General features: G+C 37.9%; 1 protein-coding gene across 1 annotated transcript; it reads left to right on the top strand.

Annotated features, from left to right (window-relative positions):
• The first annotated feature begins 6,413 nt into the window (after positions 1 to 6,413).
• On the top strand, positions 6,414 to 6,725 carry LOC144449580 (histone H4). Its single transcript, XM_078140142.1, has one exon. It carries the CDS (start codon positions 6,414 to 6,416, stop codon positions 6,723 to 6,725), a length of 312 nt encoding a protein of 103 aa, XP_077996268.1.
• Positions 6,726 to 13,355: the final 6,630 nt, after the last annotated feature.

The raw sequence follows: 13,355 nt of genomic DNA, 5'->3' as shown, positions 1-13,355 counted from the left end.
AGAATAGACACAGAGTAGCGAAAGATCAATACGTTTTGTGCCCTACATTCTTTCCCATGTCGGTATGTCTTTTCCTATGCTGACTGGCTTATATTTCACTAAAAGTTTGTGTATGAAATTGATTTACTGAATTCTGATTGGCTGACGCTTTCACATGTCAGTCACATTAGTTACGCCTACCTTGGGTACAGGTTTCGATGAACTAAATAATTGTCACCCTGAAGACCTTAAATGGGACAAGCTGAGCTTATTATAATGCGTTTTATTTGGGTGAAAATCTTTACATAAAAGCTTGTGTGGACTATTCACTTCTCAGTGTGGCTCAAATCATAAAACTATACCATATCACCTTCAGTCCTCCAATAAATACCAGTTAGCTATATGCAGCAATACATCCAATGAAAGGGACTTCAACGTTTGTTTATACTTATGTGTACATAAACAAACTTGTCATATTTTTAAAATGCAACCTTACATGTCTTTGATTACTATTATTACAGTTCAGTAAATTTAAACTTCTATTGTTTGACCTACATGTCACCGCCAATGTCGTAACCTTCATCTGTGTCGTTGGTACTTGGATCTTCCTCCGTTTGTGGACCTGGTCCAACTACACCGTCATAGGTACCAGCCGTTAATGAATACACCTGGTACATATAATGACGATTCACAACGTTATCAAAACAGATAGTGAAAATGTTATGATAATGAAAGAAATATGAAATTGGTGTTTTCTCTTGTCATGTTCCCATCCCTTACATCTTGACTTGTCTTGTGTCGTGTCGTGTCGTACTTTGTGGTGTGTTGTGCTCTGCTGTGTTCTGATCTCCAGTGTAAGGAAAGAATGCTTTCCTAACATCATGTCGACAATTTATCACCGTTATGTACCAATTTGTTTTACCTTTATGATGCTGAGACTGAATGCTAAAAGACCAACGAGTAGAAATATCAACAGTTGACCGACATCTCTAAACATTCGAGAAAAGGTCAGTTGTAGCAGACCAACGCTATGGCTCTCTTGCAGGTAGAACATCAATCTGCGAAAATAAAAAACAACACAAGAGAAATTATTAGAATGACGAGATAGTCTAGCCTTGGTTGAGTTCCGCCGATAGAATAGTATTTTGAGATATTGTATCCACAGACAGGCAGACCAAAACATAATCTAATCTTACCTTCGGAAGGTAACATTTATCCGGAACTTGCGAGGTTACTCTTAATGTATAGAATATGCAGTTTCTCATTGGTTACCATGTGGTTGTATCAAACAGAGCCAGTGAACGGTAACATGAAACGGACTGTAACATCAACAAACAGACGCACCAAATTTATACACTGAACTCATGACATGATATTGTGGTATTTACCTGAAGTGCGCTAGAAGCGTAACAATAGCTATACCAATGCTTACAGTAACGGCCAGCTCGTCTTGTTCCACGCCTATTCCCACGTTTATGATAGCAAGGTCGTAGGCCATGATAGCTATCAGGCACGTGATCATCACCACATCAAATATATTTGCGGTCGAACTGAAGTACTCCTTCGCGGAAGATGCATCAACAAATTGTTTGATTTCCTCTACAAGATAACCGACGATAAAGATACAAAGGAAGACATCGACGACGGGTAGTGTGTGTAGAGTGTAGTAATCTGTATGGGTTGTACACTTAATGACCAGTAACATGAGGAAGATCAAATATGCCACCAGGTTAGCATAAAACAACATGTACGGACAGTTCTTTGAAACCACGAACACAAAGTAGAAATAGCTCGTCAGGTTGTTGTACACCATTTCACAGCAACCACCACGACAACATCCACCCTTGCAGCACCCAGTACAGAATTTTGATCCGGAAGAAGAGTAGTCGAGATTGTCGATACTGACTCTTCGTCTTTGGTGGACATCTTGGACGTCGCATTCTTCTTCAGCACTGGTCTTTCGACGTTGACACAACTTATGAAACGGTAGGCAGCAGATAAACAGTAGTAGTGCCAGTGGTAACAATATCGGTGTTAAAAAATACAAGAAACCGTAGATACGAATTTCCCGAGCGTTGCTGGTACCATATATATTGTACATCTCTCCCAACCAGATTTCACGGAGATATCGCTGGATATACTTCGCTGAGATAAACTAGAAAAGAAAGGAAAGACAACAGTTAAATAGACGGAATCCTGGCTATTTGATCTTAAAGAGAAAGTTGACTGTAAAGTTACCGATTTTGTGAACGATTTCTTATGATGAAGGGATGTGGATCTCCTTGAAATGACACTTAACACGTTGGTTTGCGTGAAAAGATGAGGAGAAGAAACAGAAGATTGTGTAGTATTTGGAAACACTAGTGTGTGATTTCAAGGGCCCTGGGTACGAGAACAAGAAGAACAAGAACAGTGTTAACAACCAGGAGAAGTACTGACTGTTACTTGACTTACCTTCCGGTGTTTATGTTCCAGTGCATAATTCAACAAGTATTCATCGTCGTCTATGGTCAATATCTTGGCGCTCTTTGGTCCAGGGCATTGGTCAAATAATCTTACTGCCAATTCATCCATTCTATCACCAAGCTCTTCGTAGCTCTCACTCAAGTCCTTTGAAATGACAGAGTTAGAAGAACAATATATTTGCAATTTATTTAGGGTATGAAATTAATCCTGATAGCTTGAGAAATGTTATGACGCGATGACGTTCACGTGAAACCTAAAGATTGCTAAAAAACTGTACAAAGTGGTCGGGGTATGTATCAAGGAAAGAAGCGCATTGTACTGTCCTTCTAGTATACACATGTGTGTTTATATGCTTTGTGTTTGACATAATCGAACATTCTATCTCCATTGTTTTATTTCATTTCGTTTTGAGGACAATATTTTGTCACTTGATACAAACAAACTCATACCCTTCATCTCAGTTCGCAATTCCTTAAATTTATTATAAATGAGACACATAAAAAAGTTTAAATAGTTCACGTGACTGGTATGAATTTCATCTTTCTATCGTAATTTCTTTATATGATATGACAAAATCTATATCATTAATTCTAAACTTGCCTTTTTCACTTTACCCAACTTCTTGAAAACCGTCGCATAGTGTAAAGCTGTTTTTACAGGATGGGGACTGGCAGCAACGATGTCGGCTTTCGAAATCTTTTCACCAACGTCTAAATCACTCGACATTTGGTCATCCTGTACAGAACGAAACAAAAATTCGTGATTATGTGTCATAACAGTGTATTGCATGTAACAGTAAACTCGTGTCTATGATGTAAAACAGTAAACGTGTGTCTATGACGTAAAACAGCAAACCCGTGTCTATGACGTAAAACAGTAAACCCGTGTCTATGACGTAAAACATGCTTGTTACATTTGAGGTATTCACTATGGTGCAATAATACATAGACCCTCCACCCACGTGACGAGAGTGGAGGGTGTATGGATATTATAAAACTTGTAATAACAGTGTGATAGTAAATGTAAAGTGTGCAATACTATTAAAAGACGTGCAAAATATTACTATGATTATGATTACAATATGCATAAAAATGTCACAGACAAGTCTGAAATTTGTCTGATAAAGTTTACCAAATTCTTCATAATAACAAATTTCTAACGGTTAATAAAACTATGTACTTGAATGTTATTATTAATCTCTTAACATCCGAGATACAATCACTTAATTTATTGATTTTTACTTGATGTTATCTTTTTTTTTTAATCAGAAAATTTAATATTAGAAGAAATGACTCAAACTTCACAGGGAAACTTTTAACCAACACTCTTAAATTTATCAAAGTTGTCCTAAAAGACGTAGTGCAGACTCCTGAATTTCATGGTCATTTCAGCCTAGTAAGGTAAGTTATTCTCATTTTTTGTGGTTACGGCAAGTCTATAGTAGCTAGGCAAACCTCGTCAGAATTTCAGTTCTTGGAAACCCCGATTTGGACTCAAACTTCAATGACAAAATCACCTCGTGCACCACGGTGTGCGTGCGTGAGTCGGCGAGCTCGCAAATCCCATGATCAGAGAAATCAGCAGAATATTTTCCTGGTGACGGTTAGCAGTCGTGCCGGTAATAACTAAACAGTTTATACTATAATAGAATAGTTTTGGAAGATTGCCATTTAAAATATCACAAGAAATATCGCACTCTACTTCTTTGTGCTCCATTTCATGTATGGCCACCTTGACTTACCAAAACTGCCTTGACCAATGTATCATGGTATACCATTTCTACAGGTGACTCCTGCCATTTACCCGCCTTCTTCATGGAATCAGCTCTACGTTGCAATAGGATAATCAGTGTATCAATCTTCTTTAACTTCGCCGCACGATGTGAGGCTGTCAACCCATCTTCATCTTCGTTATCAATAGGTTCGTTACCCGGATGTGGAACCAGTAGTTTGACCAGCTCTTCCACGTTACTGTGTTCTTCCATAACAAGAACGTGTAGTGGACAACGTTGTAAAATGTCCTTGGCACTCGGGTCAGCACCACTCTTCAGCAAACCATCTAGGATGTCTTCCTCGGCCATCTTTGCTGCATAGTGTATTGGAGCAGAGCCACCAGAATCGTGTTTGTTAACATCAGCACCTACAAGAAGATATTAAAAGATTTCAAATTAATATCAGCTGTTAGTGACTAGGGAAACAATGATGTGCACGAATGGTGCAAAATGGTATATACCGCGAACACATATCAAGGGATTTATTTTCTTGTCGATCTGCGCCACAAAAAACGCGTTATTGGTTCTCTAAGACACACTGTGAGGAAACGCTATATGTGGCTCATTTTCTAAATGAAGAAACGCAATATTGAGAATCATAACATTATACTTGTGTGAGTTTTAATCTGTAAAGAGTAGGAGGGAAAATAAAGATGATTTTAACGTCTTCACTTATATTTCGAGTATTCATCCCCCCCCCCTCTCTCTCTCTCTCTCTCTCTCTCTCTCTCTCTCTCTCTCTCTCTCTCTCTCTCTCTCTCTCTCTCTCTCTCTCTCTCTCTCTCTCTCTCTCTCTCTCTCTCTCTCTCTCTCTCTCTCATATGTTCAAAGACCACATATATGACATCACACTCACCTGCTTCGTCTAAAAGTTCGATGACACGAACACTGTGGTCACTCTGGCCCAATACAGCTTCGTGGACTGCAGTCATACCAACATTACACTGTGCGTCGACATCACTTCCTGAAGTTAACAACACTTCTACCGCCTCAACTAGACCAAGGCGAGACGCCAAGTGGAGTGCAGTTTTTCCATGTCTGTTTTCTAAATTAACATAATCAACTCTATCCTGGCAAAACTTCAACAACAGATTTGTCATAGATAATATATTGACATGTCGTTGCTGCAGTAAGATATGCAATGGTGTAGCGCCCTCACTCGTCTGAGCATTAGCAGAAGCTCCTCGACCCAGCAGACAATGTAACACTTGGACGTTGCCGGTTGTCATCACATGATGCAGAGCCGTCCAACCATTTTCGTCCGTCGCATTTATATCTACATGTGGAACTGAAAATAGAAACCCATATTAATGTTTTACAGTCCATAATCAAACTCTTGGGGTGACAATAGTTGACATTTCTAGTTGAAAATTATCCTTTCCTCAAAAAAATCCCAAAATTATAGTATTGTCTTTCCTAAATGCTCTCTTTCGAACGTTTTAATCTTTTAACGTGAAGTGTTGGTAAAAGTTTCCATTGCTCGTTATTGTTGCTTCTATACCGACTATTGACACCGTGACGTATTATGACCCAAAATCACAGACTGAGAGGTTAGAGTGGAGATCATTTACTCATCAAGAACTAAATATAACGAATTCTACTAAAATTATCACAAATTCCTCAGCCATTTTAGTCTTTAGGCATCAAACTGAAGGAAATATTACTTTAAAGGGATGCCAATACACATCCATGGTTATACAAACGTAATATTTAAGAATGTAGTGATTTATTTTTTGGTGTTCTTGAGGATGACGTGTCGATGTGAAGGCGAATACATTTACGTGGAGTGTCTATGATTTACCAAGATGGTCTTAGAGTATTTCGTATCACAACTGTTACAGAAACATCATACTGTATCTTGACATATTTATTGATTTCACCAGGAAATAAAAAAACCCATACATAACAAATAAATTAACAAAATATGTTCTCAATGGATAAGCCACAAAGAAAACTATTTGACACTTTCATAACTCAACTGCTGAGGTGTGAATGGACTAGATTCTAAGTCGGCACTTTTGTTAAAAAAGAGCGGGAATTGCTAAAATCGAACAATAGGCTCACGGCAAGTGTGAAAAAGACGGGTTTGTTATTACGTTCGCATTAACCCTATATAAAGGTAGACGATTAGTGCGATAGTATCAGTCACTATCCTGCATCATCATACCTTAGACCACTATCATACCTACGAAGAATCATGTCTGGACGTGGTAAAGGCGGCAAAGGTCTAGGAAAAGGAGGCGCCAAGCGTCATCGTAAAGTTCTTCGTGATAACATCCAAGGTATAACCAAGCCAGCTATCCGTCGTCTTGCCCGTCGTGGTGGTGTCAAACGTATCTCTGGTCTCATCTACGAAGAAACCCGTGGTGTACTGAAGGTATTCTTGGAGAACGTTATCCGTGATGCCGTCACCTACACCGAACACGCCAAGAGAAAGACCGTCACCGCCATGGATGTCGTCTACGCACTGAAGCGCCAAGGCCGTACTCTGTACGGATTTGGTGGTTAGATTTCAAACTACAAACCTCATACCAACCGGCCCTTTTCAGGGCCACTACATCCTCCAAAAAGAGAACTACCTAACCTATTTTTTAATGCACCTAGTCATTTTAGTTTCTACATTCACTGATGGGGTATGCCGTCACATCCACAATCACATAGTCTCATTGGCACAATTACTGTCTATAATTACTTTATGCCACATGTGTGTGGCATCTATGCATAAACGCACAACAAGCCCCGTTTACAAATACATTTCTGACTGTGTTATCAAATGATGATACTACGTCATAGCCACCACTTTTCTCTAATCAGTGGCCAAATAAGGAGAACATTATACACACTTTCCATGATGCAAGTAGCAAAATGTGATACAATGTGTAGTCTTGCTGCTAGACGTTCGGGCTTTCTTTCGATGCTATAACTATAAGCGAACGAAGTTCGCATGTGAGGGCCTGTATTTGAATAAATAAAAGGCGCATTGTTTGTACAACACATCTGATAACTCAGTTGATAACTCCCAAAGCAATTTTTATGCAATTTTTATGTTCCATCCTCGATAGCGTTGTTCGGCTGTGTGTCGTATTTTATCGGAAGAACATCCGAGGGCTAGCTGATACAATGTGATGCAATACCCTAAGGCAATCCTTCGTGTTTAAAAAAAGTGGGAGTAGCAATATCAATTTTACGACCATCTAGTAGCCTAAGAAGACCAAACAAAAATTGTTGAATTTTTATCGTGAATCAAGTGAAAAAAATGACACCATAGTGACCACAATATAGCGACCTAATCCAGGATTCTGGCTGCAGTCAACTTTAGCCAATCATGACAAGGAACGGGTAGTGAGCTGCACAGTCGACCAGTTGAAAAAAAGGTTATTGAGTTCAATTCAAGTGAATTCAAAGCGTTGTTAGTGGGTGATAATTTTGTATTGAATTTGCGCTTTCCCGCCTTACACTTATGTGATTCTTCATTCGCGCTAAACACTTCTATAAACGTAATTTGTATTTGAAAAAAATAAAAGGCGCATTGTTTGTACATCTTCAACACATCTGATAACTTGATAACTACCAAAACAATTTTTATGCAAAAATTATTATAAACTCATACAATAAGTGTACATGCCAGTCTTGCTGCCATGTCGACCGCGCCATAAAGATGCAACTATTATCTTTCCTCAAAAACAGATTGCAATAGAGAAAAATACTATCATCATTGTATGCATCCTTACCTATGGTTATCAACAAGTCAATTTTACGAGCTACGTTGCCTGTATTCTTAACAACCAATTCAGATACAGATCGTATTAATTCTTCATCTGTCAGCCGTTCTCCTAGTTCAGAACCCAGCACTGTGGCAAGCAGACTCATTCTACGGTCAGAATACTGAGATTCACGTTTTAACAACGCCTAGAAAAACAGACAATAGTTGTGATGATTATTCACTGACTTGACAATATTTCAATATTTTTCTACAAATCCAGTATTAAACGCATTACGTTGTTTCAAAAGAATGTCGTATCATTTTTGTATTTTGATGAACAAAGTAGACAAATTTAGTATGGCATGTAAATCAGATATGCAAATTACCTCTTACGTCACAAATTGGTATAACACGTCATTGTCATTATAGAATATTTAAAATCTCTACTGTCGGTGGGATATACATTCACAGAAATGTGCGTTTCCAGACAATTGTGTCTGCGAGGAATTATTCTTATCAAATTTAGAAAGTTTTCTTCTTTCCAATATATTTTCGCTTCTCGACAAAAGGAAAAAAACAGTAACGTAAATTTTCTTAAAGAATTTTTTAGATTTGATTATGATGTTTTGCATTGAGACACGCTCATGCTCCACTGAACACAACAGTGCTTTAAATGTTACTGAACAAGAAAAAATACTACCTGAATGAAAGAAATATGTCCTTCAAGTGCCGCTATTTGGCATGAGCTTAGCCCATATTCGTCCTTCTGATGTAGTATTTCAGGTCGTGTGTGGACGAGAAGTTCACCAATTTCAGCGGAGTTGTGTTTGGCGGCTTCGTGCAGGGCCGTCTTATTCCAATGACCTAGCCCAGTATACGCTGGGTCAGCTCCTTTCTGTATCACCAAAGCAACAGTATTCAGAGATCCTGAAATCAAAGTTGAATTTCATAATTAAAAAAAAACTGTTGAAAATATTTCTGAGGCTAAATGAAACAAATTGTGCGATTCCGATAACCTGACCGACCCTAGTTTAAGCCGACCATAAACATATTACATTCAAAAGAGTAAAAATGGCGAGAATTTACTTCCATTTCCATGTAATTTTAAAACATTTTTAACATTCTAAAAGGTAATTACTTAAATTTCCATGTAAATTTTCTTGTCAAACTATCTTTTGCCATTTTTATAATGCCATTCCAGAGAAACCAAGATTTATACAATATTGTCGCGGAGAGCCTGCGGGTGTCGCGCCCCCGGATGCCTGTACTTGGCTCGCTGTGGCATCTCACATTCTCAGTACCTTTACCGAAGAAAGTCGGATTTTTCCCTGCTTTTCAGGTCTAGATATCCCGTGTCTTAGTTGAAGCACAGTCAGTTACTGAGGGCGGAGTCTTGGTCACATGGTCAGATATAGCTGTAGCGACAATATTCTCCCATGCACTCTCTTGCCTTCTGGACACCGTCTCGTCAACATCGTGTCAAATACGCTCATGACATAGTGTCTTGGTATCCTGCTATTTTCACTTCCTTTCTGTTAAAACCTACTTCTCCCTTTAGGGAGACGTTTTCTTGTACGCCTGTGTGAGGTTGAGTCATTTCTTTCACGAATTGGTCGTGATATTTCAGGTTTCTTGGGTTGTGCCGTGGTCTACAGACGCTGGTATTGGCTACTGTGTCTGTATTCAATTTTATAGTGTATGTTCTGCCATACACAAGGTCAGTCGAACAGCTTGGTGTGATGGAGCGGAGTTTTCACGCTTATCGAAGGCTTGCTAACACTACCACTTATTAGCTTTTGTAGACAATATATTCTAGTGTTTATTTAGGTGTTCAATATGAGAGTTTCTAGTGTACGTTCCACGAGTTCGTCACTGTATAGTCTGCATATTGTGTTCACCTACTTCACATATAATTGCAGATTTTACGGACAGTGATCAGATTGTACGATTCAGTTACTAACTTGGCAGAGTTGACTAAGCTGGTAATATGACATAGTGTAAGGTCAAGTCCACTATTATTAAATCAATCTCTTAAAAAGTCCCTTCAAGTGAAAAACAAAAGAATTACCTGATTTGACCGCATGGTGCAATGGTGTCATACCATTTGGATCCTGACAGTTCAAAACATCGCCTGGATTTTCTAGTCTTTCCAAGATGTGCATCAGGGCATCAACCTGTTATGATGAGAAACAATGTAAAGCAAAGCTTCTCTGACAGTATGGTCGTCCTAGACACACCTGGTAAATACTAGTATAGTCAATCTTGACATGGTTCACACTTCGCCTGCATGCCATATTATGAGGTTTCCGTGAAAACAACTCAGTAGGTTTTGTTTGTTTGTTTGTTTGTTTGTTTTGTGTTGTGTTGTCTCTGTAACTATGTATGTATGTATGTATGTATGTATGTATGTATGTATGTATGTGTGTGTGTGTGTTTATATATATATACTCATCAGAGTTGTCTGATGATCGCACAATGTACAATTCATGTACAATTCCTTACGTTGGCCTCTGCTTTTATCCTCGACGTTGTGTGTTTAAAACAAATCTAACCGTGTTGAGCTCAGAAAGTCCCTTGCAGTATGACAAATACATATTTACACATAATACAAACAGGAGTGAGTTGTATTATTTAGCTTACCTGGCCGTTCAAACAGGCTATGTCAATCGCTGTTAAGTAGTCGTTGTTACGGAGATTCAAGTCAGGAGTAACATCCATCAAGATATCTATAACCCCCGTATACTCGTCTTTGACGGCGTAATGTAGTACAGTGTTTCCTTGGTAGTCTTGGCGGTCCACATCTCTCACTTTGGTGTTTCTTAAGATTCTTTGAAGACTCCCTGAAGTAAAAAGAAGTACTTCATCTAGAATAACAAGTTTCAAGTGAAATATGTGGATCTTTAAAAGTCGTTTTTTAGTTAGTCAAGTAATTGATTTGTCTACGTGACAATGACAAATTGATTTAGATTGTCGTAGAGATACTATTCCACGTTACCATTTTAATAACGATTTCAGTAAATCCATTCTATTACTAGCACCAGCCATCGTTCCAATCGTTCATGGCGACATTATATGAAGACAAGTATAACTGGTTTGTTAATAGATGGACTGCTCAGCAATGGTAAAGCTATTCATTCTATCGGTTGCCGCTAGTTATCATTATTACTTGGATATGTTATTCCCCAATATTTCTCTTTGTTTAGCTAAGAAAAATACGAATGACCTAAGGGACCTTGTCACTATGAGTTGCTAGACGAGTAAGTGACAACCCTATAGGTCAGGAGTATTTGAGTAATATTTGAGATAATATAAGTATAGCTCATCAAGTATAATTTATGAAAAAAATGAGAAATATAGTAGCGATTTGGAACGTTTTGATTCATATTTCAAGCATTGCAAAACAACTGACGTATACACATGTTGTCATGACGTAAAAGCAATCAAGATACCATATTTTCTGTTCAAGGACAATAATTTGGCTTGTACATGGTATTATAAAATTTATAACGTTTAAAGTGAATTTGACCCAAAGTATTTAATTTACCTCTATGTTTTCTATAGTAGTGGGATTACCAAAGGGGTCGTCATGGAAACAACTTGAAACTTACCACTTAGATTTTTATGACAGCCAGCCTTTTCTACGTATCTGTAGAGACTCCAGAAACTTGACTCGTCACGTGATGCCGTTTCGTTTCGATGAGATAACTCATCGCGTAACTGTCTCAGTTTTTCCTTAATGTCCCTTAAAATTAAACATATACAAAAGATATTAGAAAAATATATAATCAACACAAATACTAGACACGAACAGACGTTTTGCTTGTTTGGTTTGTAAATATAGATTTTTATAATAATGTTGCTTTAGTCTACCTAAACTTACTTGTTAAAGCTGCACTAGGTGTAACTGGAGTACTCGATCAGTCAACCCAAAATATATTCACTGAAAATTGTTAAAATACCAATAATTAGACATTGTGACTGTACATGTCAATTTGAGGTTTATTGTATCCATAAGTAGTACAGCAAATGTTTGAAATCGTGATCGCCGCTGAGGGCGCTGATTTTTGAGTGTGGACCTAAATATCAATATGATCGAATTTATTGTACCGTATAATGTGTACAGATGCACACATACATTTAACATAAGGTGTTTCAATACTATGTAGGGTGTACGATGTTAAGAGTATGTTATTACACCTAGCAAATCGTTTCAAAGTCCCATAACTTTGCCTCCATATAATCGGACGATAAGTAGAAACCTTCGATGTGGCCAGCTTATAAGACAAGAATGTCAAATTGTCTATTTATATTGAGCACCTGACCCGATACTATTAAACAATGGGGTATATTTACAAATATATATATACATTAGGTGAATAATATCCTACGCTGAGAAGTTAGTAAAACTACACTGTCTGGATTCCATAGAGGGCGCCACTTCCTGTTCTTAATGCCTGCATATAGAAATTAGAATGCCAAAACCAATAAATAATTGACGTTGTGCGAGAGACGTTTAGCTGCTTGGCAACGCTACCAGTAAGTTTTATAGAAAAGATATCGCTAGGAAAAATGCAGTGTGTAATCTCATTTATTGTGTTACCATATGTGATAATCAACATATTTATAAGAAATATATCATAAATTCTTTTCATAAGATATTTTTTGAAGGTGAATCAAAACTTCATGGATCCCAATCCAAACGTATCAACACTTCTTCACTGTCAGTAGATACCAAAATTACTCCCAAAGACGGCGAGCGAGTTCAGAAGGTGTTTCTCGCCAGTACTGTTTATACCACCAAATTTCAGGTACGGGCCTCAAGTTATTGTCACAATGCAATATTATCAGAGTCAGGTTTGTTACACTCAGTGTTCGTCGACCACTAGGCTCTGTTGTCATTATCATTAACAAGAGTAAGTCATCAAACAAAACAAACACCAAAAATGTGCCAGGCGTTACATTTGCCTTTATTTGCTCATAAATTTGTCTTGTTCAAACATGGTCCTTTTGAATAAGAAGTGAGATATAGGAGGTGGAATATTTGTATCGTGTACTACAGCGTCAACTTACCCTATATGGCAGTAAACCATATGCGTATCTGGTAATGAATTGCATAGATTTTCAAAACGAACTAACCAAGCTATCATATCATGGCACATATTTCGAGATATATTCCCTTACATATTGTTGTCAGCTTTCACTTAACTTCTCTTCCAAAATAAACTATCTGGGTTGCTTACCTTTTCACATTCGTTATCATTGGATCAAGAAGTTCATCTATCGGTTCTTCTTCACTGTCTTCTTCTAGATATTCTCTTTCCTCTAAATCTTGAATAGTACGCACATCCGGGTCTTCTGTCTCTATTTCATCATCTTTCTTGATAGTGTTCTCATGGTGTATGTCAACTTTTATTTCGATGACGTCATTGGCGCCAT

This window comes from Glandiceps talaboti, chromosome 18, assembly GCF_964340395.1.
Source record: "Glandiceps talaboti chromosome 18, keGlaTala1.1, whole genome shotgun sequence".
Lineage (NCBI taxonomy): Eukaryota > Metazoa > Hemichordata > Enteropneusta > Spengelidae > Glandiceps > Glandiceps talaboti.
The sequence above is the reverse complement of the archived record's forward strand: the minus strand, read 5'-3'. Positions and strand labels throughout refer to the sequence as shown.